Here is a 27,376-nt window from a genome sequence, read left to right as displayed (position 1 = left end):
TCCCCGGCACACACTGCACTCCAAATGGTCGAGTGAGGACAATTCAGGATTTGAGCACAACCCGTCTTACTCCACTCTTATCCAGCTGGGATACTGGGAGTATTTCTCTGACCATCCCAAAGTTCAGTATCTCATCGCACAACGAGGATAACAACTCGTTTTGCATTCGGAAGGGGTGGCGGAGGATGAGTATCTGCTGAATTCCTTGCTTTGAGCCTGGAATAAATGTTAGTGACCTACCCCGCTGACTGTCCAGACCAGTAGATGCACGATAACTTTCTAGTCTTATGGGTGGAGGGTAGGGAAGGACATGGGAGGTGAGGGATGAGTATCTAGGAAGAAGTTGTAGGACCAAGATGCAGGCAGAAGAGCTCTTAAGAGGCAGAGGACTGCGTGTGCACGGCTCAGGGGGCAGGAGCAGCATGGCCAGAGACGGGGTCAAGACCAGGGTTAGGTGTGTTCAGGGAAAGAAAGAACTTCTGTTCGGCTCTCTCTCTCTCTTTTTTTTAAGATTTTATTTATTTATTTGCCAGAGAGAGAGAGTGAGAGCCGGAGGAGCAAGAGAGGCAGAAGCAGGCTCCCCGCTGAGCAGGGAGCCCAGTGTGGGACTCGATCCCAGGAGCCTAGGATCAGGACCTGAGCCGAAGGCAGATGGGTAGCCTACTGAGCCCCCCAGGCACCTCTGTTTGGCTGCCTCTTAGGTACTTCTTAGAGGTAGAAGTGGTAGATAGTACAACTAGGGTAAGCTCTTGAATGCCGACTTGAGTAATTTGAATTATACTTGGCTGGCAGTTAGGAAGGAGGCATAGACAAACTCACCCAAAGACTGGGAATTAGGGATGCCTGGGTGGCTCAGCCCGTTAAGGCGTCTGCCTTCAGCTCAGGTCTTGATCCCAGGGTCCTGGGAGCGAGTCCCAAATTGGGCTCCCTGCAGAGCGGGGAGTCTGCTTCTCCCCCTCCCTCTGCCTGCTGCTCCCCCTGTTTGTGCTCTCTCTCTGACAAATAAATAAATACATAAATAAATAAAATCTTAAAAAAAAAAAGATTGGGAATTAAGCGCAGGGGCCACCTGACTTTCTCCTGTCCCTACCACCCAAGCGCACGGAGGCCACTTTGGAAGTAACCATGGTCCCGTCCTTCCCGCAGCCTGGGGGAATATCGCTGTGTAGCTTCATCATTCCAGAAGAGACAGACTGGAGGAGGGTGGGGAAGCCCCGGAGCCGGGGGCTAGCTCTAATCAGGGTCTTACTTTCAGGGCAAGCTCAGTGCTGTTGCGTAGTAGGTACTGAGTAAATATTTGGGGAGAGGATGAATGCATGAAAGCACTGTGTGTCTATCTCTTCAGTCCCCCTTTTGGTGGCATCATCAGCCTCTGGTGGCCCCTTGGGTCAGACGTTCGCCCCTGTTATTGGGGCACCAGCTGGGAGATATCAGTCTGCCTGCTACCCAGCCACCACAGAGGGGAGTCTTCTTGCTTTCTTTTTTTTTTTTTTTTAAGATTATTTATTTATTTATCTGAGATAGCGATAGAGAGAGAGAGCGCGAGAGAGCACGATGGGGGGGAGAGGGAGGCAGAGGGAGAAGCAGGTTCTCCACGGAGCAGGGAGCCCGAGGCAGGGCTTGATCCTAGGACCTGGGGATCACGACCTGACCCGAAGGCAGACATTTAACAGACTGAGCCCCCCAGGCGCCCCAGAGGGGAGTTTTCTTAAGCTCTGCGTATCAAGACGAGGGGAAGGGTTTTGAGCTGAGATACATGTTGAATGCACGTGCCTGCATTTTTCTCCCAAGGTCAGAGGAGGCTGTGTTTCAGCTTGTGCTTGTGAAAGTGTTTAGTTCACTGGAAAATACTGTGGTCATGTAAATACTCCGAGGGAAGCCTGGTGTTGCCAGGGATGACGGCCTCGGCCGGAATACCCAGAGCACGTTGCATTCCGTATGGAGAGAGAGCTGATACCGCAGCCCTTGCGATTTATTGTATATGCAAAAAAAGGGCTGAGCCCCAGTGAATGGCCTACTTTTCCCAGGAAGTCTTAAATATCACAGAATTTCAGTGCCACCCTAGAATCTGAACAGTTCCTTGGAGCTTGATGTAACAGGTTTTGACCGACCGTGGTAGTATTTATTTGGGGAGCTCAGCCCAGGGAATGCGCTCTTACTTTCTATAATATCCTTTCGGCTGTCCACACACGCTTGGCTGTTTGCTTTTCCCCCGAAACAGGAGGATTTGGAGAGTTAACCTGATATTCCCAGGTTGCATGTTTTCCTACTTGTTTATAAAATTGAAGAAACACGTAGGTTTTCAAAGATCGTCCAGCCATTCACGGGGCTTGTGTTCTGGAAAGCGCAGTGCTCTGAAGCACTTTGTGTCATTTCCCAGGAGTTTGCCTTTCTCCTGTCTGCTCTTTCATGCTCTTTCACTTTCGTTCCCCAGCACGTGAAACACCGTGGCAGCTTGTCCTGTTGCCTGCCCCCTCTGCGCCCCTCCTCTCTGTCATGGGACATTCCGTTCTTCCCACCAGCCCCAACCTGTTTGCAACTTGGCACACAGGGAGAACAGGACTCATTGCACAGCCTTACCCCCTGGAACGGTCCTAGTTTCAGCTTTTCAGAGAGCAAAGCTTTTGGCCCCACAGCTCTTGGATATTGAGACAATTGGGAGAAGTCGTAATGCCTTTAACTTCAGAGAACAGAGTCTTTCGCACAGGAGGACGCAACGTCTTGTATGATGCCATTTATACGAAGTGTCAAGAGTAGGAAAATGTACAGGGACTGAGTTTAGGCTGGTGATTGCCTGGGACCGGAGGGAGGGATGATATTAGAGGAAAAGAAGCCGGGGTGGCTAATGGGTATGATGTTTCTTTTGTGGGTGACGAAAATGTTATGAAATTGCTGGTGGCAATGGTTGCACAACTCTGAGTATGCTCAAAACCATTGAATTTTACAATCAGAATAGGCGAATTGTGGGTGTGAATTCTATCTCAATAAAGCTGTTGTAATGAAATCTGGAGGGCAAAGGTAATGTCATGGATCAGATTTTTGGACCTTGGGCTTTGCAACTCTGGAGATGAAGCATTCAAGCTCTTTGGTAGCAAACTCCTGGAATTTTCTAGAAGAATGAAATGCATCCCATCCTCACATGCGTGACCTTTGAGACTCATGGATAGTTCTAGAGCTGAGAACCACTTCTGACTCGTGTGTTTCCACGTTTTATGCTGAGCAGCTCTGGAATGGAGGAGGTTCTTAGAGGAAAGAAGGAAGTTTTAGATCACACCTACTTTACCTTGACATAGTTGAGTTGCCTTTTGGAATTTTCCCTTATGTTTCTCATTAGCTACTTCCTCAGGAGCTTATATACTGCAAGCGTATGTGGTAAAGTTTCATTTGAAACTACAGGAACTCCTTTGCTGACCTATTCTGGCTGTTTCTAATGTTTCTTGGCTCCGTGCTTCCGAGGACCCCATGGGAAATCTTGGCAGAACACCCTGTTTTACGTCAATACGGACTGCCTCTCTCAACTTCCCTTTGCATTGAATTTTCTCTTTGTTGTCACTTTTTATGCCCTTCCTCCTTCTTGTCCTAAAGAGAGACCCTCCAGCCTTCTCCACGGTGCCATTGATCCCACACTGTCCGTCGGGAGGTTGGCCCCACCATTTCCGTGTACTTCTCTGGCCTCTTTGTCGCTTTCCCCATTGGCTTCTTTTCTCAGCTAGACAGCTGCTCGCATTTCCCATCCTATTTAGAAAGTGGTAACAAACGCACAAAACCCCCAAACTCCGACACTTTCTTTGGATCCTTATTTCTTCCTCAACATTCTATGTGTTGTTTTTTTCTTCTTCCCCACAGTTAACTTTTTTTGCAATTTCTGTGTATTTTCCTGTTTTCACTGATGTGTCCTTTTGATGGAGAGATTGAGGTTACAAAGTTGGGAGCCTGTGCTAGCATGAAGTCTAGGGTATCTCGTACCTAGAGCAGTTAGGGATGGGAGAGAGAGATGAGGTTTCAGCAAGGTGGGAAGCGGATTTTCCGAATGATTTTCCCAGGCATTTTGCTGGAGACCCAATGGTCCCAAGTGGGCTCTAATTCTGGGTACATCTGGCCAGATGCAGTGAGAATGTGCTTTGGTGTAAGCCCTCGTTAGCTGGTTGGTTTATTTGTTAGGCACTGGAGGAAGGGGCAGTTTTCTGGAGAAAAAGTATGATCCTTACCTTAGTAAGTAAGCCAGGAGTAGTTGTTGTTGTTGTTGTTGTTGTTGTTTTTTAAGATTTTGTTTATTCATTTGAGAGAGAGAAACAGCACAAGTGGGGTGAGGGGCAGAGGAAGAAGGAGAAGCAGACTCCCCACTGAATTGGGAGCCCAACATGGGGCTCGATCCCAGGACCCTGAGATCATGACCTGAGCCAAAGGCAGGCACTTAACCATCTGAGCCACCCAGGCGCCCCGGGAGTTCTTCCTTCACAGAAAATGCCCCCAAGATAGTCGTTGGGATGTATTCAGTTTTGTGCGTTTATTTTATTTTGAGTGTTAAGGCTTCTGGCATTTAGTCAGATTTAAGGGTCTCAGTGACCTTGAGTGTTTAGTCCAGCCCAGGACTGGTGAGTCTTCCGGTAAAGTGGGAGAAACATCAGGCTGAGATTACCATCAGGATGAGCCAATCGAGGAATCCATTAATGGACTAAAAGAGCACACCCCCATTTTTTTTTTGTATTGAGAGGGGAGTGTCACCGCACAGGCCATGTGTCTCCAAGACAGCATTTTGCAAACAGGAGCCATAGCGACCAGTTTCAAACAGTCACTTGACCATTACCCTCCTGCTGGAGTAATTTATGTCAGGGAGGAGATAAGCTTATCAGTTTTATCAGAAGCCCCTTAGGGAAGGGGGAGCTAGTTTACAAACATACCACAGAGCTGTCACACAGTAGAAAACTTGATGACATCATGGATGAAACTGGTGGCGTGCTCCTCCAGATATGATTTAAGGAGAAAATCAGCTAGTTTTATCGATGGAATGTTTTCCATCTCAGAATCAGGGGAACGAAAGTCCGGAAAGGTTCAGTGAAATATCCTGGACAAAGTTCATGGTGATATAGCTTTTCAGCTGAGTTTTATCTCCTGATAGATCTTAGGTCATGTCACAGTAATTCCCAGTAAACAGCTTTATAACCTGCGTTTGTTATCTTGGGGCACAGGAGTAGAAAGGCTGCACGGAGGATTTAACCCAGACCTTTTACTTCTGGGTCCCAGATTTTATATGTAGCCTGGACACGGGTCAGCAGTAATCCCGCTACGAGCTAGTGGGAATAGACCTCTGATGAGAAGTAACTGCAATCGAAGGACTGAATACTGTCATATTACATGGGAAAGCTGACTGCTCACGTCTGTAAAGCTCCATGTATCTGGACAGGGGCCTTGAAATGGAGGAAGTAATATTTAGCCCACGCAGCTGTCCTGATCATTACATTAAGAGTTTATGTGCGAAGCGGAGCCCCATGCCTTGCGTGTAATAACTTCTCAATAAGTATTCATTGCTTTTATTATTCTCACGAGCAGGTACTTGTTAATAAGGAAGCACCTGCCAAAAACAGCAGCGTAGCTTGACCTGGCAATTTCCAGCGTCTGTTTATCCAACACGTTTTTATCCACAGACGCTGTATACATTGCTTCGCTCGTGTTTCCGCCAAGGTCAATACTGATACTCCCGTCTTAATGTTGAGGTTTGGATGAATCCCTTCTCAAGGTTTTACAGCTAATGAGTGCCGTGCTTGGACCCTGCCCGTTCACCCTCCTTTTTACAGGGTCATGTGGAGTTGTTTTCCAACCAACCCTATATAACTTGGTGGGACGGGCCCCTCCCCCAGTCCTTCTCGCTGCTTTCCAATAATAAAGGCTTGTGAGAATTGCCATCAATAGTATTCAGTTGAAGTCAATCCAGTAAGAATCTCTGAGTTAAAGTTTTATAAAATTAGTGTATCCAGGGATCATTTAAAATTATCTCGTCATCGTTTTGGTAAGCCATTAAAGCCAGCTTAGGGAATTTGCATAGGTAACAGTGTGTATGAGACATCACAGAGCGTATTCATTCATTTATTTTTCTTTTTAAAGATTTTATTTATTTGAGAGAGAGAGTGCATGAGTACAAGCAGGGGGAAGGGCAGAGGGAGAAGGAGAGAGAGAGAGAGAGAGAAGCAGATTCCCCACTGAGCAGGAAGCAGGATGCGGGGCCGGATGCTAGGACCCTGAGATCATGACCTGGGCCGAAGGCAGACACTCAGCCCACTGAGCCACCCAGGTGCCCCCACAGAGCATATTTAATTTACACGTTTGACTCACATTTCTGATAACATAGGTAGGTAGAATGTTCCCCTGGTGCAGTGAGGAATTTATATACTTTTTTTTGGGTGCTGAGTCTTGGAGATTAACTGATTTACATGTTTCAAGGTGACTGCCTGGAACAATTTCTAGGCTTATTACCCAAGACTAGAGAACTTTGACAGCCTGACTTACAGCAGGGCCTGAAGCAATACTTGTTAATTACGGTGACAATGGTTTATCCAGGAGTAAAAAAAACGGGAGGGCCTAAGTCTTTCTATAGAACTGTGGAATTTTCCCTTCAGGGTCCTCAAGATCTGAAATATTTAGGATTGAAGTATGAGTAGATTTGCATAAAAAAACTCTGCTTTGAAATTAAGTTGTTTGCTTTTGTAAATTAGCATTCTTTTCTCAGAAAATCACATTTAAGTGTTGTGGTTTTCTCAAAGCTCTTGGTCTTTGTTTTTTAGTTGACTGTTATGAACCTCTCACCTGGAGTGTCCCCAGTGGGAGATGCACAAAGCCACGAGAGTACAGGGAGACCAAAAGGCAGAGCCCACCCCAGTCTTTGCCAGGCTGTGGTTCGCAAAACATGACTCTCAGGACCATCCAGCCTCCCTGGAAAGGTGATTAGATATTGCAGAAACGGCCGTGGTGCAGAGGGTTATACTGAACTTTTTTTTTTTTTTTAAGATTTTATTTATTTATTTGACAGAGATAGAGACAGCCAGCGAGAGAGGGAACACAAGCAGGGGGAGTGGGAGAGGAAGAAGCAGGCTCACAGCGGAGGAGCCTGATGTGGGGCTCGATCCCATAACGCCGGGATCACGCCCTGAGCCGAAGGCAGACGCTTAACCGCTGTGCCACCCAGGCGCCCCTATACTGAACTTTTCCAGGCTGGAGGACTGGAGTGTCAAGGTGAAGCATCCTGCCATAGTTTTTTGATAATGCTTTGCCCATGCTTTCTTTACCGTCTTGTTTCTTGTTGGCAGGGGACATAAGGGATTCCAGAATGTGCCACAGGCCTGGGGAAAGAGCTGCATGTCTTAGTCTTCCTCTGAGATGTCATTGAGTTAGAAAGAACTGGAAGGAAGTCAGTATCTACATCTTCTTTGTTCTAGTGAAAGGCAGCCACCGAGGAGACAGACGGCCCCATCTACCCATACCCATTTCTTCTAGTTTGCAGTTTCTCAATGTTGCTTGTTTTGCCCCTTTTCTCGTCAAGTTAAGACCTTCTAGGTGTTTCTATCACCAGTGGCATTGTAGGATCACAGGATGCTTGGGAAGGTCAGTAGCAGATGCAGCTGAGAAGGAAATGAAGGGAGTGAAAATGAAGGGATAAAAGAAAGGAAAAAGGGAAAAGTGAGAAATATGTTTGGTCGGGAGTGCGGTAGCGTGGGTATGGTGGGAGAGACACTGGATACATTTTGAGAGATAATTTGATAAAATTCAGTATCCATTTCTTTCTTTTTTAAAAAAATCTTATTTGAGAGAGAGAGAGAATGAGTATAAGAAGGGGGAGCAGAGGGAAAGGAGAGAGAATCTTAAGCCGACTTCATGCTAAGCGCAGAGCCCGATGTGGGGCTCAATCCTAGGACCCTGAGAGTAGGACCTGAGCCGAGATCAGGACCTGAGCCGAAACGAATCCGACGCCCAATCGACTGAACCACACAGGTGCCCCTCCGTGTCCATTTCTAATAATTCACTGTATTAGTTTCTTGTTGCTGCTGTAACGATTAGTGCAAACTTGGTTGCTTAAAACAATAGAAATCTATTCTGTCACCCTTCTGAAGGCCAAAGTCTGAAATCAAGGTGTGGGCAGGCCAGGCCCCCTCCAGCGACTCTGCGAGATGATCCTTTCCTTGCCTCATGTAGCTTCGGGGAGCTGTCACATTCCTTGGCACCCCTCAGACTGTGGTTCCCCTACTCCAGGCTCTGCCTGCACATTCTCTGGGTGAGTCTAACCTCCCCTTTCATCTTTGTCCTAAGGGCACTTCTGATGGCATGTAGGGCCCAGCTGGATAATCCAGGATAATCTCCTTATCTCGAGATCCTTAATTTAATCACATCTACAAAATGTTACTGTGGTAACAGTCACAGGTGCCAAGGATTAGGATGTGGGCACATCTTGGGAGCCATTATTAGCCTACTTCACTCATTAAATGCGAATAGTTATATACTTCTTCTCCCAAACTGAATCTAAACCCAGCATAATTCTTTTAAGGTGGAAGCCTAGAAAGTTTTCTTTTTCTTGTTTTATAAATTTTTAAAATTTTATTTTAAGAACGCTTCATGCCCAGTGTGGGATCAAGAGTCACATGCTCCACTGACTGAGCTGGCCGGGAGCCCCTGAAAGAGTTTTTTTTTTTTTTTTTTAAGATTTTATTTTTATTTATTTGACAGAGACAGCCAGTGAGAGAGGGAACACAAGCAGGGGGAGTGGGAGAGGAAGAAGCAGGCTCCTAGCAGAGGAGCCTGATGTGGGGCTCGATCCCAGAACGCCGGGATCACGCTCTGAGCCGAAGGCAGACGCTTAACCGCTGTGCCACCCAGGCGCCCCCTGAAAGAGTTTTCTTAAAGTCAGGAGCAAGTGAAGATGTCTGCAGTAGCTGTCATACTTAATTATTTTTTGATATGGAAAACCAGTGAACTTATATAAGAGGTATACACAGTAAAAAGGTGTATGCGGAACCTGGCTGGCTCAGTTGGTGAAGTGTCTGACTCTTGATTTCGGCTCAGGTCCTGATCTCAGGGTCCTGGGGTCAATTCCCATGTCTGGCTCCGTGCTGGGTGTGGAGCCTGCTTGGAATTCTTTCTCTCTCCCTTCCTCTGTCCTTCCTTGCCCTTGTGCATGCTCTCACTCTTTAAAAAAAAAAAAAGGTGTATCAAATTAATGGAGGAACAAATGGACAGATTAACAGGTGGTATTGGGACAACTATCTAGCCATTTAGGGAAGAGGAAACGATGTTCCTGCTTTATAAAAATACAGAGGCCATAAAGGAATGTAAAAATTTTTTAATTTTGTGTAATCCAAAAGGGAAATAACACCAAGTGTGTGTGTGTGTGTGTGTGTGTGTGTGTGTGTATGTATGTTGCAACACAAACTACTGAAGGGGTCATGTTTTCTCTTACAAATAAGAGAAATAATAATAATAATAATAATAATAACAGCAACAACAGTATAAAAATGAGCAACTATTTTGAACAGGCAGTTCATAGAAAAATACAGGTATCAGTAGACATATATAAATACTCAGCTTTATTAAATATTTTAAAAATGTGATTAAAAACAGTAAAGTACTCTTGTTTACTTATCAAATTGACAAAGATGAAAATTTTTGTTGAATACCAGGTGTTGTTGAGGGGTTATTTATTTCTTCCGTTTTCCATCAGGAGTTGAAGATGGTTCATGAGGAGCATATAATGCAGCAATTTAACATGGATAAAAAGTAAATGAGACCACCTGTGAGGGAGTCTTGCCAAGCAAAGAAGTCAGGTTGGAATCTGATCAAGCTCTAACTCACAGAGGAGTGTGTGTACCAATAGGGGATACAATTGGCAGAATCCAGTGGGAAACTTCATAGAATAAATGACCAGATTTCTTCGACAGAACAATTTCATGCAGAGGGAGGGGCGCACAGTAAGAAATGGAGAGAGAGCTCATAGATAAAGAGAGATACAGGAAACTGTATCAAGCAATCATAAAACATAGACCTAATTTTGATCCCGATTCAGACACCTTACAATTTAAAAATGTTTGAGATATTTATGAGCCCATTAGAATTTTGAACACTGAGTAGATATTAAGAAGTTACGTATTTGTTTACATGTAATAATGCTGTTGTGGTTATGATTTTTTTTTTAAATAGTCAATTTCGGAGGCTTGGTGTCTCAGTTAGTTGAGTGTCTAACTGAGAAGAGTTATAGAGATGAAGAACTCTTGGTTTCAGCTCAGGTCATGATCTCAGGGTCGTGGGATCGAGCCCCACGTCAGGCTCTGGACTCAGCATGGAGTCTACTTGAGATTCTCTCTCTCTCCCTCTGCTGTTTCCCGTCCTCCTACTCATGCTCTCTCTCTCTCTCTCAAATAAATAAATAAAATCTTTTTCTAAAAAATAGTCCATTTCTTTTGGAGATATATGATGAAATATTTATGGATGAAATGATTTGATGTCTGGGAGATGGGGTGGCTATAGATGAAACAGAACTGGCCATAGGTTGATATTTGTTGAGGCTGGGGAATGGGTTCATGTGGATTGATTATAACCGTCTTGTTTACTTTCTCATGTATTTAAGATGTTCCATAAAAAAGTGTTAGTAAAGCCACAAACAAAAAATACTTACTTGGACATGAATATGAATATGAGTCCCAGTTTGGCCCTAAGCTTTTTAGCCATCAACCCAAGGAAGGAAACAGAGAAAAACATTCACATCATCCACAGACAAAGACTGATCAGTTATACAGGAGGAGCCAACTCTTCTAATTACTGAGGACACCCATTTTTTCCCTAAGAGTCTTTATAAAAAGGGCATTATGTAAGGTAATGAAACACATCCTTACAGAGATGAATTTCCGAGGCCTCTTTTTAAGGTGTACCTTACCTCATGGGTCAATGGCATCATGGTAGAATGCAGCTCAACAGGAGAAATGGGGTGACATGGGGAGAGAGGCAGGATGGATTCTACATTGGTAACACTAAGAAGAGTTATAGAGATGAAGAACTCTGCCTGTGTATTTCTTTGCATGTCTTAGTCTTCATGCAACTTGGTTGAATCAGAGTTACTCCTCTGTAGTTTTCCTTGGCTAGAAGGGAGGTGATTGCAGGGCTCTTAAAAGTGTGACCTTGGACCAGGGGGGAAGTTAATCCACTTCTCCAAAAACCATAAAAATAAAAATTAAACCTTCTTACTCACTGTCTCTCTAAGTATTAAAAGAGAGTTTTCTGCAATTCAGTAGCTATTTAAAAAATCTTTATATTTTGGAAAATTTCAAACATATTCAAAGGTGCACGGTACAATGAGCCACCATGTATCCATCACTCAACTTTGACAATTACCAACTCACGGCTAATCTAATTTCATCTATATCTCCACCCCCCCAAGTCCCCTCCACCATATTCTTTTGAACAAACCCTACCATCCTATTATTTCATTTGGAGACATTTCAGTATTTATCTCTAAAATAGGAGTGCTAATTTTAAATCTAAACTAAAATTTAGTCCACCATTTTGAAAAGATCAAACACGTCGCTAAATTTCTTAGCAACCTGTTGCCATATTATAAAGTGGTATTTTATTTAACACCCATATGACTACATTTCCTTTCGATAAAGACTCGTGAATGAAGCAGCACAGAAATGAGGAAGATGAGGCAGACAGCGGGGATTCCCCACCTAACCACTGCCCGCCTCCTACCTTCACTCTGGGCCCAGACCACAAGTAAAGGGCACCGGCTGTGATTTGCTTTTAGGTTCTTTCAAGAACACTTAGTCAGCATCAAATTGTTAACATGACAAAACAGAGTTCAGCTCCACGCGGTCTAAAAAAAAAAAGAAAAAGAGCTTCGAACCCATGAGGCTGTAAGCGTCGTCCGCAGAGTGTTTTCATTCTTGAAAGTAGGACCATTTCAGGGTGAGTTGATGGAACACACCGGCTGATTTCTCTTGGACACGTCCAGCAATTCCTTGTGTGTTTCGCTGATTGTTCATTCAGGTCTCATTCCGTCAAAATGTTCTTGCCTTGACTGCCTTCCCTTCTCTTGCTCTTTTTGTTTCCCTGCCTCTCATTCAACTCTCTGTCGCCCCCAGATCTGCGTATTTCCTCCTCCCCCACCTCTACCTTTAGCTCCGTTCCTCTGCCTGAACTCTGTCACAGGTGCCCCCACATCTTGTATTTCACATGTCTGCACTGGAACTCCTTATCTGCCTTCTCCCCACCGCCCACCCCAATTGGCCTGACTTTCCTCTTTCACTTAATTTCATGTAGGTGAGGAAAAGCCAAATTACTACTGCGATTGCTGTGACCACCACTACTATTACTATTACTGCTTATCTTCTGATCTTCTGCACCTCTAATCCAGTAAATTCCCAGAGCCTCCGGGTTTTGTTTCCATGAAGTTTAAGCAGCCTATGTACCAGTCAGATGGCTGTGGTCGCTGCCTCTTAACTTCTTGGGTGTAGAGCTTGCCCGGTGCATGGATGTGACATGGGGGATGGCTTTGAAGAGGTCACAGTCCAGCGGAAGGCATGGGGGAGCAGATGGGTTCAGTCAATCAGTTGAGGAAGGGAGCCATTAAAGATATGTCCAGACTACTGCGATCACACAGATGGGGAACATTTATTCTGTGTGTTTTTATGGAAGGCTTCCTGGAGGAGAACGTGCTTGAGCTGAGTGTTACAGTTGACCAGTAGAGACAGGTGATAACAGAGTTCCAGGGAAAACATGAGCAAACACCTGGAAGCTTGAAACGCCAAGGTGTGTATGTATGGGTGTGTGTGTATGTGTGTGTGTGTGTGTGTGTGTGTGTCCACACTTTCAGAATATTTTGCAGATATTAGATTCATCTCGTTACATGATTTTTTTTGAAGTGCAGACATGACCTCCTCATGATCTCCTCAACGGAACAGCACAGAAGACTCCTCTTCTTAAATATGAAATTATAAAGATTATTATGAAGTTATTTAAAAATTTAAAGTTTCGGTCCTTCAGCCTTTGGCTCTAACCTATGCTTTCGGCTTTCTACCACCATCCTTCACTTTGTCTAAAGTAGACAATTCACAATTTCTTTGAATATACGACGGTGCCTTCTCACCACCACTGGGAGCTCATCCTTACTCTGCTTGGAATCTCACTGTTGTATTTCCATTTTCTGGTGGTCAAAATCCTACCCATTATTTAAAAAAAAAATTATAATGGAAACATTTAAATAGGGAAAAAGAAGACCTAAGAGTCCAATCAATCCTCATGTACCCTTAACTTCTACCAGTGATCAAAGGACCACCTAAAATACCACTTCTCCTGTGAGATCGTTCTTTTTTTCTTTTCCCTCTTCTGCTTTGAACCTCCTGTGCGTTCATGATGTGGTATTTGTCGTGTGTGTTACATATACTCTGATATTACAGGAACTGGTTTTTCTTATCCCATGACCCTTTCAAAGCGGAACCTGTAGCTTGATGACCTTTTTGCTCCTTGCAGTGTCTACTTTGGTGAATTATTAACAGTTTCGGCTCAAAGATAGAGATAGCCCAGTGGGGGGGCCTCATTTGGAATTTCCTCCCGGCCACAAAGAACTGATTGGTGATGGGGGAGGAAGCACCAGGAACTGGGCGGAAAGTGACCTTGTCGTCATAAAGAAAGAAGTGGTGAAAAGGGAGACACGTTACTTTGCCTGCACACAGATGTTTATAGGAGCTTTATTCATAGTTGCCAAAACTTGGAAGCAACAGGATGCCTGTCAGGAGATGAACGGATTAATGAACTGTGGCACATTCAGACCATGGAATATTACTCAATGCTAAAAAGAAATTTGCTATTAAGCTGTGAAAAGACATGGAAGAACCTTAAAGGAATATCACTAAGTGAAAGAAGCCAGTTGGTATGATTCCAATTATATGACGTTCGGGAAAAGGCAAAACTATGGAGACGGTAAAAAGCTATGAGTGGTTGCTAAGGGTTGAGGAGAGGGAGGGATGAATAGGCAGAGCACAGAGGGGTTTAGGACAGTGAAAATGCTCCGTGTGAGGCTATAATGATACCCACAGATGTCTGTATATGTCATATATGCCAGTATACGTTTGTCCAAACCCATAGAATGTACAACACCGGGAGTGAAGCCCGTTGTAAACTATGGGCTTTGGGGTGACCATGATGCATCCGTAAATTCATCAGTTGTAACCAGTGCACCACTCCGGGGGGGGGGGATGTTGATAGGGAGGCTATGCATGTGTGGGGGCCGGGGGAATAGGTGAAATCTCTGTACCTTCCCTTCAATTTTGCTGTGAACTAAAAACTGCTTTAGAAAAAAAAAAAAAAGCCCTTTATAACGAAAGATACGGATTCGGAGGCCTCCCTCCCAGAGATCTTGAGTCTGGAAAGCCGAAATTGTTCCCATGGTCAGTGAGAAGCAAGAGAATATGGTTCCAAATTGATGAGATGTTTGAAAAATGTAATTTTAACATAAATAACATAAGAGAGGAAGAACAGAGGAGGACATCTGAAGAAACAAGCTACCCATACAGGGAACATTCTATTTAGCTCTTATTTTAAAAAATAGAAGCACAAAACATGGAAGGGAGAAAAGAAACTAGTATGTATTGAGCACCTGTTACATGTGAGACCCTGCTAGATGTCTTCACACATATGCCACATGAGCCTCTCAATGACCCAAGTTTCTCATCTCTCATCAGCAGGTGCGGAAACTGGGTTTAAGAAACGTTTTCAAGCTCCCCGTGTTAATAAGGGCCACAGCTGGGATTTAAAATGAGGTCTATTGGTGGTTAAGTTCGTGCTATTTCTACTCCAGTCTGTTTCTCTTTTCTTTTCTTTTCTTTTTTTTGAAGGGCTCAATACGAATGTTCAAAACAGTTGAGAAAAGAACAAATATTCAGTCAACAACTATTTAGGACATGCAGGCACTGAGCAGAATCGATGCCGTAATGGAACTTACATTGGGAAGATAGATACTAGACAAATCATCAATGCAGAAGTAAACACAGAAAGGGGACCATAAAGTCATGTGGGATTATGAGACACGGTATGAGGAATGTAGATGGAGGGCGGTTGTGAAGATCCGTTTGACACAGATTGGACATTTTTTAAAAAATGGCTTAAGTGATTAGTTTTTTTACTTACTGAGTTTTAAAGTTTTAATTCCAGTATAGTTAACGTACAGTGTCATATTAGTTTCGAGTGTGCAGTGCTGTGATTCGACAATTTTATACATTACCCGGAGCTCATCGCGACAGGTGCCCTCTTTCATCCCCATCACCTATTTCTCCCGTCCGCCGACCCACCTTCCTTGCGGTGACCATCAGTTTGTTCTTAGTTAAGAGTCTGTTTCTTGGTTTGTGCCTCTCTCTTCTTTTCCCCTTTGTTCATTTGTCTTGTTTCTCACATTCCACAAATGAGGGAAATCTCCGACTTACTTCACTTAGCATTATACTCTCTAGCTCCCTCCACGTTGTTACAAAGGGCAAGATTTCATTCTTTCGTATGGGGGAATCATATTCCATTGTGTGTATATGTAAGCCACATCTTCTTTATCCTTTTATCTGTTGATAGACGCTTGGGCTGCTTCCATAATTAGGCTATTGTAAATAATGCTGTGATAAACACAGGGGTGCATGTATCCTTTCGAATGGGTGTTTTTGTATTCTTTAGGGAAATACCCGTAGTGCAAATTACTGGATCGTAGGGTAGTTCTATTTTTAGGTTTTTGAGGAACTTTCATACCATCTCCCGGAGTGGCTGCATCTGTTTGCATCCCCACCAACAGAGACAGAGTGGACATTTGAAACTAAAATGTCAGAGACTCAGTAAAGTGCACTGAGCTCTTCTGTGTGAGATGCTGGAATGTGAAAGCCGGAGGTGTGGACCATGACCCATAAGGAGTGTTCTGGAAGGTCTGGTTGGGTTCTACAGGGTGTGTGATTAAAGAGCCGGATATGGAAGTTTGGGTTCCTGTCCAGAAGAGGGCTCGAGCCTTCGAGGCAGAGGCAAGACAAAGACAAAGGCAAGGTCCCAGGACATCCATCTCTCTCCTTGAAATCGAAACGACTGCACATTTTAACATGAGCTCGTCAGCTTTCTTTCTCTAAATCTTATGTAATTCTGCAGAACGTTGGCATGCTGGCTGGAGTCTCAGTGGTGGGCGAGATCCAGTGGTTTGGGGGAACGGGAGCATCTGTGTCCCATCGCTGTGGCGAAGCCAGCTTCCTCCCTGCACTCCCTTCCCTCGGCCCTGCTCCGTGAGTTGCTTTGCGTCTGATCGTCGCCATTTAATAAAGTCTAATGACACTCCTCTCCTGATTTCGGTGCCAGCTACCCCTGGGACTTCAGCCTAGATGTGAGTATTAAGGAGAGGGCAGCCAAGGCCTCCAGGTTGCCAGTGACTTGGCTGGAAATCCCATTCACGTTGAGAAACAGATTTTGAAAATACGTTTGGCCCTGGAAGCAATGCCATCCTTTTGTAAAGCTGTGTCAATAATCATAAACCCTCATCATCATGCCCCTCCCAAGCTCTTGGCCAAGCTGACCAATAGTTAGGCGTCAGCATATCCTCATGATGCCACCTTCTTGACCCTGTGGGATTCTCTTGCTGTTTGGGTTGGCACAGCAGTGCCGTCTTCTGTTTTATGTAATAAGGCACATGAGAGACGCTCTTTGTACATCGCCTGTCTGCGTGGGTACTGAGCAAGAGGTCTTGTGTACCCCATCATTTTTGGTATGGTCAACGCTAGCGAACATTTCTGCGGCCTGGGCCGTGTTTGCTAACTCTTGGCAAGGTTTTGATTTTCTGGTGCCATTTTGCTCCCAGCCAGGATTATAATGACCCAGCTTTGGTTTAAGATGAATTTTGCAAATATATGTGTGTGGTGGGGCTGCATTTTCAGAGGAAACAAGCATGGGTGGGGCGCGGGGCTGATGTAACGGAGCCCTGCAGATGCTCGCTCTGGCCAACGAGGCTTTCCCTCTGCAGAGCGTACCCACACAAGAGCAGAGCTGGTCGAGGTCTGTAGGAGCACACGGGAATTCTTGCCTTCTGAGAAGGTTGTTACTAGCATGGGACCCAACACGGAGCCTGTGTTCGGATATATTTTTTGTGTTTGCTTTAGACTCTCAGGGGAAATGGCCATTTCACATACTTGGGCACGTGGTTGTGTTATTTACATTGCTTGCCCCGCTTATTTTTTTATTTTTTTTTTTACGTGGTGTTAAATGTTAGCATCAGGTGTTGGCAGCCTTTCTGGGAGAACAGATTGCTTTGAAATAAACACAGCTGGAACACTGACCACATATTGTTTTTCTTTCTTTTAAGACATGAAAGGGGCATTTATGGAGAGGCTGGAAAAGGCAGCACTGTCCAGAATTACTTTATAGATGTGTTTTCTTCCAAGTCTGGTTAGCGATGAACGTCACGCCTCGGGGTCCAAATGGACCCACTTTCCTTGTTTCTTTGTGAAGTTGTGGTTTGCTGGGAACAATAGACTCGGAGAGGTTTGCTGTAACCCGCACTTGGGAGGGTGGAGTCTATTCAGCGCTGCTTCTCTCTGCCGAAGTGTGGTCTTCAGAGCGGAGCAAAGAATGCCCTGTGTGTGGTGTTCTTCTGCGAGCCTTGCTTGCAGCCTGGAAAACCTCATCAGAGTCACCCCTGGCCTCTTACTGGGCTCCTCTTTCAGGGATGGGCACGTAAGTGGATTATGGAATTTTGGTGCATGTGTCTGCGATTTTTGATTCAATGCACTTGAAATGAAGACGGTGTATTCTTTTTTTTTTTTTTTTAAAGATTTTATTTATTTGACAGAGATAGAGACAGCCAGCGAGAGAGGGAACACAAGCAGGGGGAGTGGGAGAGGAAGAAGCAGGCTCATAGCCGAGGAGCCTGATGTGGGGCTTGATCCCATAACGCCGGGATCACGCCCTGAGCCGAAGGCAGACGCTTAACCGCTGTGCCACCCAGGCGCCCCGAAGACGGTGTATTCTAACTGTGTCATTCAACCAGGTTCTGTGTCTCCGGCCAGTATTTTTCTCGTTGCCGTCAGAAGAGAAGCAGGAGCCTTCCTTTCTCACACCTTGAAGACTTTGTTTTTATTTTGGTCATTTGTTCCTTTAGTCTCCGTGCCAAGGGCCTCTCTCTCTCTCTCTCTCTCACTCTTTCTTTGCATAGACGTTTTACTGATTTATGGAGTTATAGTATAATCATGGATTGCTAATCATCAGTTGCTATGGTAGAATAATTCATTGCTCTGATTTTCAAAGGCAGTTTTCCCCACAAATAGCTCTCTCTCTGGACATCTCTCTTGTAAGAGCTGAGTTAGAACTGAAGAAGAGAGGGGTGTAGGAATTTCGGAGTAACTTTTGCTTTTGGTTTGCTTACGTGGCAACGGGGGGAGCCTTTTTCAGAGGCAAAATATGCTTTATTTTTATTTTGTTTTAACGGAGAGGACGACAGGGTCGCATCTGCTGGGATTATCTGAATTACCTGTCACCTGTGTCGGAGTAGAGATGTAGTCATCTGGACAAGTGGAATTTGTCATGCATTCCTCATGAGGGTATTTAAAATAGCATCTTCTAGCTCTTTGACTGAGGCCCATGGAGAGGAATTGTTGGAATTGGGCCACACATCTATTCGGATTTTCACCATCAGATCCAGCCCTTAGCATTGTTCCTGGTACACGGCACGGCTCTCTCTATGATCTACCATTTGTACGGACTCTATGTATCGTGTAACTGACTGACTTGGTAGCATGTGCTAAGCAGACATCTGAGCTCCGGGTGGAGGAAAGTAAATAGTGAGTTTTGAATCTTATAAAACACATAGACGAGCCCAAAGGAGGAGAGCACTGAGAAGCCCTGCGACAGTGAATGTGGACCTGAAAGGCTTTCTCTGCGTCGGCCACTGCCAAGCATAGTTCTTCTTGGCTTTATACAACTTGGCAGAATTGATCCTGATTTTGGATTTTGAAGGGATAGAAGAAAAGAGTCAATTACACGTTATCTTGGACTGAGATAATCTGACCGGTTCTGCGCATGAATTTCTTTTTTTTTTTTTTTTAAAGATTATATTTATTTATTTGACAGAGAGAGACAGCCAGCGAGAGAGGGAACACAAGCAGGGGGAGTGGGAGAGGAAGAAGCAGGCTCTTAGCAGAGGAGCCTGACGTGGGGCTTGATCCCAGGATGCTGGGATCACGCCCTGAGCCGAAGGCAGACGCTTAACGACTGCGCCACCCAGGCGCCCCCTGCGCATGAATTTCTTAAATGACTTATTTTTTAATGAGACTACAGATTCCTTCTCTAAATGATTGTAATTAACAGCTACGTAAGGTATGTCTGTGCTCTTTCATATGTGCTACCCCATGGCTCTCCTGTCCAGCCCCGAGAGGTAGGCATGAGTATTGTTTCCCCAGTTTACAGTTGAGGATCTCGAGGAGCAGGTGAAAAGTGACTCTGGAGCTCGTGAGTGAAAGTACCGGATGTAAGCTGGTTTTTTAAAAGCTCATAATCGCGTGCTCCCCTTGCCCTCCTCTTTCTGGTCATCCCTGAACTCCTTCCATTGTGGAAGAGGGGCATGAACTCCAGTGTGGGTGTGGAGACCCGGATTTGGATTCGGATTGGGTCGCTGGCTCTATGATATTGAGCAATCACTGAAGTCTTTGGATGTCATTTTCCTGCAAGGAGGTTATATTCTTTGATGTCTTAAGTCTCTTTGCACCTTGAGAATCTCTCTCCCAGGCCTTGCCCAGGGCTGGTGTCAGTGCTGTAACGCGCCCCAGTGCGTTAGTGATGAGATAGAGGGAAGGAAAAGAAAAGTAGAACCATCGGCATTCTACCTGGCTCTGCATTGGTTTTTCCTGCCAAGCATGAAGAGACCCAGGATCTCCTTAGCTGAGGAAAATCCTGGGCCCTTAAGAGACCACTGCTCAAGATTCCTGCGCTGGCATTTCTCAGTCTGTTCTTTTTTTTTTTCCTCCCTTGAGAGAGGGGGAGGGGCACGGGGTGAGGAAGAGAGAGAATCTTAAGCAGATTCCACTCCCAGCCCGGAGCCCGACGCAGGGTTGGATCACACAATCCTGAGCAGAAATCAAGAGTTGGACGCTTAACCGACTGAACCAACCACCCAGGTGCCCCATCAGTCTGTTCTTTTTTAATTCATCAACAAAAATTATCTGAGCCAAACTCTCTGCAGTTTCAGTCCAAGGATGAACACATGGGTTACATTCCCACCTGAAAGAAGTGATAACCTCCTTGCATGAGCCCATCTGTTACCATATTCCTTTTTGGAACAGGGTAAATGTAAATACTACTCTCTCCATCTTTTAGGTGTCTCCGCTTATGGCAGGTGGTTGAAAAATGGTCAGGGCAGAAGAGTGGGAAGGTATTGTTTATTCTCCCTCTATAGTTAAATCTATCAGTTGTTTACAGATCAAATGAGAAAGTTGTAAGATCCTGAGATAAGGGTGATTATATTGGACTGACATTAAAAGGGAAAAAATCTATAGCCGACACTACCTACTAGGCATTACGATTCTTATGTACCAGAAAGAAGGAAGAAATTGGAAGGACCACCTCTCAGCAGGGAGGAAAGGGCAGCTCTCCCGGGTGAAGAGAGTTAGCATTCTTTTTTTTTTTTTTTTTTAAAGATTTTATTTATTTATTTGACAGAGATAGAGACAGCCAGCGAGAGAGGGAACACAAGCAGGGGGAGTGGGAGAGGAAGAAGCAGGCTCATAGCGGAGGAGCCTGATGTGGGGCTCGATCCCAGAATGCCGGGATCACGCCCTGAGCCTAAGGCAGACGCTTAACCGCTGTGCCACCCAGGCGCCCCGAGAGTTAGCATTCTTACACTGATATTTTCATCGTCAAGTGGGGAAGAACGTCATCCATGGGCACAGTCGGCAAGTGGGGAGCTGTGCTCTGCCTGGTGCCCGGGTGCTCGGCACTCACAGACTTCCTGGGTGGGAAGTGGAGTCCTGCAGGAGGAGATGAGAGCTACACGTTCCCAGGCTAGCCCTTTGCCTCTGCTGCAGCGTCTCCGTTCCCACTCTCATGTTGTGATTTCGACCTTAACTTTATCCTATGTCTCTCCCCATAGGCAGGAAGCGAAACCCTGGCCTTAAGATTCCAAAGGAAGCATTTGAACAACCTCAGCCCAGTTCCACGTAAGTTGGCAAGATCATCATCTTAATCCACGCACTTCACTTTACAGATTTCCAGGGAGTAGGGGCTCCTTTTTGGACTGAGGAGCAATGCCTTGACTATGGAAATCATTGTGAGAAAGGAGAGCCCTTTGGAGGGGGGAGCCGTGTGCTCACTGTTCTGAGACCTGAAATCATCAGGTCAGTCAGTCAGTCTATATTGAATGGGTAGCTTTGAACTCAGCGTCTCACATTACTGGCTGGCAGAAAATTGAGTGTCACAAATGCGTTTGGCAGATGGGGTCCTGTGAAGTTCAGAAAGGTCCCTGGACCTGAATTTTTTGCCTTTTCCGTATAGACTTGAGCAATTAAGCAAATCCCTGGGAGAGCCACTCCTATAAAACCTGAGTTTGAGATGGAAAGATGATATTTGGTAAGGACTCAGCATCCTGACACCTAAATCCTGTCCCATATAAATAAAAGGCAAAATGAGGTAAAGGAACTTTTTTTTTTTTTTAATTAGCAGAGGCTTTGGCCCAAATCCCTAAGTGAGCTCAAGTCCTGGTGAAGCAGGATGCCCTCTCCCTTAGCCTCCCTCTTATTTCTTTTTCTCTCCATGGGGTGGTGAGAGTACTTCCCGTCCAGCTGGAGGTATGACCACCTTACCAAGCATCTGCTGGGGCGGAATGGAAATTACAAGGAAAAAGGTCACAACAGAAGTTCTAGAGAGGCAGAGCAAGTATAGGGAAAGGCCATCCCCATGGAAGCTTGAGTTTTCAAGGCCATTGGTCATCTCTACAAAAGTGCCTCCCTTTCTAAAGGTTTTGACCTTAACCACGGTCCATCCTATCGGAAAGTGCACCTCCTGGTGTTGGAATGTGCTAGTAAAAATGATCGTGTCTACTGTATGACTTGTTGAGGCCATTGGCCATTCCCTGCAGTGGTATGAACCAACTTTCTACTCAAGAACCTCTAAGAACAGAGCAGAAAGTACACTCTTCCGGGTTCTGCTCTGAAGCTCGAGGGCCGAGCTCACCTTAGACTGGTCGTTTCCTGAGGCTCTGCAGCGGGGGTTCTTCCCATTTCTGCCATCAAGATTGGTGTTTTCGATCCTTTCTGGTGTTTTTTCTCCTGTGGACCTATGACCTGTGTAATTCATAACCTTTCCTCTCTGATTGGTTTCTCAAGAGTTTAGACTCAAATAGATTACTTCCCTGTGCTATCTGTATAGGACTCCATGTGATATACTTTTAAAAATTTTCAACTTGAAATTATGGTAGATTCATAGGAGATGACAAAGAAATGTGCAGGGAAGTCCCATGGACCCTTCCCCTAGTCTGTGTCCTTCCCTCCATGTTCACATCTTAACACAACAGCAGCACAATATCAAAAGAAAGTGGCATTGGTGCAAACCGTAGAAGTTATTCAGATCTGCGCAGTACTATAAGTACTCGTGTGTGTGTGTGTGTGTGTGTGTGTGTGTGTAGCTCTGTGCAATTTTATCACATGCGTAGCCTTAGGGAACCACCACCGTAATCAACACATTCAATTGTATCAACACCACAAGACTCTTTGGTGTTGTTCCCTCATAGCCACGCCCACCTCTTACCCCCAGCCCTAATCTCTGGCAACCACGCATCTGTTCCCCATTTCCAATTTGTGGTCTCATGATTGCTACATCAACCCAATCATGCATCTTCTCTTTGAGATTGGCTTTTCCATGCAGCATAGTTTCCTCGAGGTTCATTCAAGTTGTTGCATGTATCAGTAGTTCTTTCCTTGTTATTGCTGAATTTGTTCCATGGGATGGCTATACCACAGTTCGTTGAACCCTTTAGCCTTTGAAGGAGATACGGGTAGTTTCTGGTTTGGGGCTGTTGTGACAAAAGCAAGTTCCTGCATGAAAATAAGTCTTTGTTTCCCTGGCACGTATGTCCAGTAGTGCAATTGCTGGGTCATTCGGTAAGTCCATTTTTGAAATAACTTCCAAGGTATTTTCCAGAGAGGTTGTACCATTTCACATCGTATTAGCAATTTGCGAATGATCCAGTTTCTCTGCATCCCTGCCAACGTAACACTATTTTCCATTTTAGTCACTCTTTTTTTTGAATGTTGATTTATTTATTTGTGTGTGTGAGAGAGAAAGTGCAAGTTGGAGGGAGGGGCAGAGGGAGAGGGAGAGAGAGAATCTTGAGCAGACTCCTCACCGAGCGTGGAGCCCGACACAGGGCTCGATCTCACAACCCTGAGATCAGGACCTGAGCTGAAATTAAGAGTTGGACACTTAACTGACTGAGCCGCCCAGGTGCCCCATTAGCCATTCTGATAGATGTATAATGATACATCATTGCAGTTCTCACTTTTATTTTTCTAGTGACTAATGGTGCTGAGTATTTTTAGGTTTTTATTTTCCATACATATATCTTTGGTGGTGAAATGTCTGTGCATGTCTTTGCCTACTTCCTAATTAGATTACTTTTAAATGTGGAGTTTTGAGAGTTCTTTCTATATTCTAGACACAAGGGGTTTGTCAGATATGTGATTTAAAAACATTTTCTCCCAGTCTATAATTTGTCTCTTCATCCTTTTATTTTGGTGAAATCCCATCTAACAATTTTTCCTCTTATGGGTCATGCTTTTGGTGACAATTTTAAGAACCCATTGCTTCACACTTCGTTCTTATTTTTCAACGTAATTTTGGCTATTTTATGGCTTTTTCCTTTCCATATTAGTTTTAGAATCAGCTTGTCTATGTCTACAAAGGACCTTGCTGAGATTTTGGTAGGAATTACGTGTAACCTATAGGATCAATTTGGGGGAGAATTGACATCTCGACTACACTGAGTCTCTTAATCCATGAACTTGGTAGATTTCTGCAAGTCTTTAGATTTTCTTTGGTGTCTTTCATCAGTATTTTATAGTTTTTATCATACAGACTCTACAGTAGGGTTTGTTAAGATTTATACTTAAGTATTTCATTTTGTGGGGAGCAACTAAATGATACTCCGTTTTAAATTTTGGTTTCCACCTGTTAAGGGTCAGTATATAGAAATGCAATAGATTTTTTTGTATTGCTCTTGTATCCTGTGACATCCTGAATTCACTTAGTATCTAGAAGCATTTTTGTAGGCTGTGTGTGTGTGTGTGTGTGTGTGTGTGTGTGTTTGTAGTTTCTGTCGAGTTTTCTATGTAGACGATCATGCTACCTGCAAATAGAGACAATTTTCTTTTTTCCCTTTCAAACTGTATTTTTAAAAACTTTCATTATTATTATTTTGCTTTATTTCAGTGGCAGGAACGTCCAGTACCATGTCAGATAAGATTTGTGAGAACGAGCAACCTTGCTTTGTTGTTGGAGGGAAAGCACTCAGTCTTTTACCATGAAGCATGATGCTAGGGCTTTGTAGATTGGGGCTTGAAGAAGTTCCTTTCTAGTCGTGGGTGCTGAGGGTTTTATTGTTAATGCGTGTTGAATTTTGTTAAGTGCTTTCTTGCACATCACTTGACACAATCATAGATTTTTCTTCTTTGTACTGTTGATAAGGATTACGTTGTGATTGATTTTTAAATATTAAACTAGCTCTGCATACCCAAAACAAATTCCACTTGGTTGTGGTACACACACACACACACACACACACACACACACACACACACACATTGCTGGCTTCAATCTGTTGAGATTTTGTTGAGGATTTTTGTGTCTAAGTTCATGAGAGATGTTGGTCTGTAGTATTGTTTTGCGTTCTTTCTTTCTTTCTTTCTTTCTTTTTTTTTTTTTTTGGTGTGTGCTGTTATTTTCTGGTTTTGACATTAAGGTAATATTGGCCTCATAAAATGAATTGGTAAGAGTTTCTTCTGTTTTTTGTTTTTGTTTTTTTTCTGTTAGACACATAAAATCTGTATTAATTCTTTTTAAAAAATGTTTGCTTAAATTCTCCAGTGAAACAAAATGAGCCAATATAGTTCTTTTTTTTTTTTTTTTACCCCCTGGGGCTTTTAAAATACAAAATCAATCTCTATAGTAGTTATAGGACTATTAAGATGACCTATTTTTTCAAGTTTGGGTAGTTGCTGGTTTTCAAGGAATTGGTCCATTTCTTCTAAGTTGTTGAATTTATAAGAGTAACTTTGCTTATAGTATCTCCTGATTATTCTTTGAATGGCTGTAGGACATGTTGTGATATCCCATTTTTTTCTGAAACTGGTAATCTGTGCTTGTTGTCTAGTAATCTGTGTCAGTCTTGCTGGAGGTTTATCAATATTATTGATTTTTAAAAACATTTTATTTATGTACGTATGTGTATGTATGTATTTAGAGAGCTCACGTGCGAGAGGGGGGAGGGGCAGAGAGAGAGGGAGAGAGAAACTTAAGCAGACTTCCTGCTGAGCTCAGACCCTGACTGGGGGCTCAATTCCACCACCCTGAGCTCAAGACCTGAGCCAAAATCAAGAGTCAGACGCTCAACTGACTGAGCCACCCAGGCACCCTGATTTTGGGGTACATTCCTATGTCACCCTCCCACTTGTCTTACATTCCTTCCCTTTAAATTTTTAAACCTCGTTTTCTTCTAACTTATATTAATTTTCTGTATTTTATGAATTTTATGAAAGCCACAATAAATCCTACCTTCATATAAATGAGTAAACACCTGTGCAATGATAAACCTAGTTCCTGTGTGTCTTTCCCTTATGTGGTAGAATAAACTTTGAATTTGATTTTCTTTTTCGCTGTGTAAAGCCAAGAGCATCACTCTATTGTTGTAGACTAGACCTACTTTCGCTCACGGAGAGCCTCATTATTAGTCGTCGTATTTTAATACAGATGCTTATATTCGTAGTCTTGAAGAAGTAGCTTCCACATTTTGTGTTTTTCTTGGCACTTCTGGGGGGTTGGCTTGGTGACTCGTACCATTTATACCCTGCCTTCTTCTGCTGTACTACACAAAAATAAATATCCTGGGACAGAGCTCCATTCTTCCCAGCTCTGTGTGTGTGGTCCCTCTGCTTGAGCTCTTTCTCTGAGTAACTGATGCCAGTGTGTCTTTGGCTCAGGTTTTGGAGTTGTCCCCATGCTTGATTGGCACCAGCTCATTCTGAATTGACTCTATGCTAGTGAGTATTATTCCAGTTAACCCTCCCAAGAAGCTCAGGAGGCCGTCACTCTTACTCTTACTTTATAAGTGAGGAAACAGACCTGTCCAAGGTCAGGTGCTCAGAACAGCCGAGCATCACTTCATGGGTAAGAGTTTGGGCTCCAGCTGGAATGCCTAGCTTTGCATTTGGGATCTCAACTTCACTAGCGGACTACCTCAGGTGAGTTCCCTAATCCTACGAAGCCTTAGTTTCCCCTTCTGAAAAACGGGAATAAATGATGTGGTTGCTGTGAGGAGGAAGTGTCGTTATCCATATTAAGTGTCTAGTCGAGTGCCTGTTCCATTGCAAGTTCTCAGAGAAGGTCGCTCCAAGTGTTGTTGCCATTATTAGTACTAATCCACTTAATTATTATTCAATAATTGAATAATCATTCAAATTATAATTACTCAATAAATATTCATAAATATTCATTCACATAATTTATTCTACCACTTAATACTTCATAATTATTCATGATGATTATTATTTAGTGGAAGAGCGGGCATATGGAGTCAGGGCTCTCTGACTTTCAAGTATATGCTCTTAGCCACCCGTCAGACTGGTAGAGAGTGTGGTCACACAGTCTCTGAGAAGATGTAATCGTGAGGCTCTGGGTTCTAATTTTGCCATATCTTTGAATGACTTTAAATTATTTAGTCTTTTTCTTTGTCAGCTCTTCACATTAAGGTAGAGTTGTGTAAATTAAAGAAGATATTTTATATAAAGTGTCTGGCACAGTTGCTGGCCCTCGTAGATGCTTAATAAATATTGTCCAATAGATGAACAGTAATTGTCCTAATAGCCAGTAAACTGATTACTTATTACTTTGAATTACAAATAAATAATTATTATAATAAACCAAAACCGGTTGTTCATATAAAAGCTAATACTAGGGGTGCCTGGCTTAGGTCATGATCTCAGGGTCCACTCCGCGTGGAGCCCACTTAAGGTTCTCTCTCCCTCTGCTTCCTCCCCCCCTTCGTGTGCCCATGAGTGCGCTCGCTCTCAAAAAAATCTGATACTAGGTGGCCTTTGGAGTACCTTTGACCTTCCAGGGAAGGAATTTTGTAATAAGC

At 43.9% G+C, this 27,376-nt stretch overlaps 1 protein-coding gene across 1 annotated transcript in view; it reads left to right on the top strand.

The window, feature by feature from the left end:
• MAP2K6 (mitogen-activated protein kinase kinase 6) overlaps nucleotides 1–27,376 on the top strand; it is a 103,997-nt gene that overhangs the window by 51,367 nt on the left and 25,254 nt on the right. The window contains exon 2 of the mRNA XM_008693690.2: nucleotides 21,122–21,188. Coding sequence (XP_008691912.1) covers nucleotides 21,122–21,188 — 67 coding nt within the window. The remainder of the gene's footprint in view (nucleotides 1–21,121; nucleotides 21,189–27,376) is intronic.

The sequence above is a fragment of the Ursus maritimus genome, unplaced genomic scaffold (genome assembly GCF_017311325.1).
Source record: "Ursus maritimus isolate PB19 unplaced genomic scaffold, ASM1731132v1 scaffold_24, whole genome shotgun sequence".
Lineage (NCBI taxonomy): Eukaryota > Metazoa > Chordata > Mammalia > Carnivora > Ursidae > Ursus > Ursus maritimus.
Note: the sequence above shows the minus strand (reverse complement) of the source record. Positions and strands in the feature narration are given on the sequence as shown.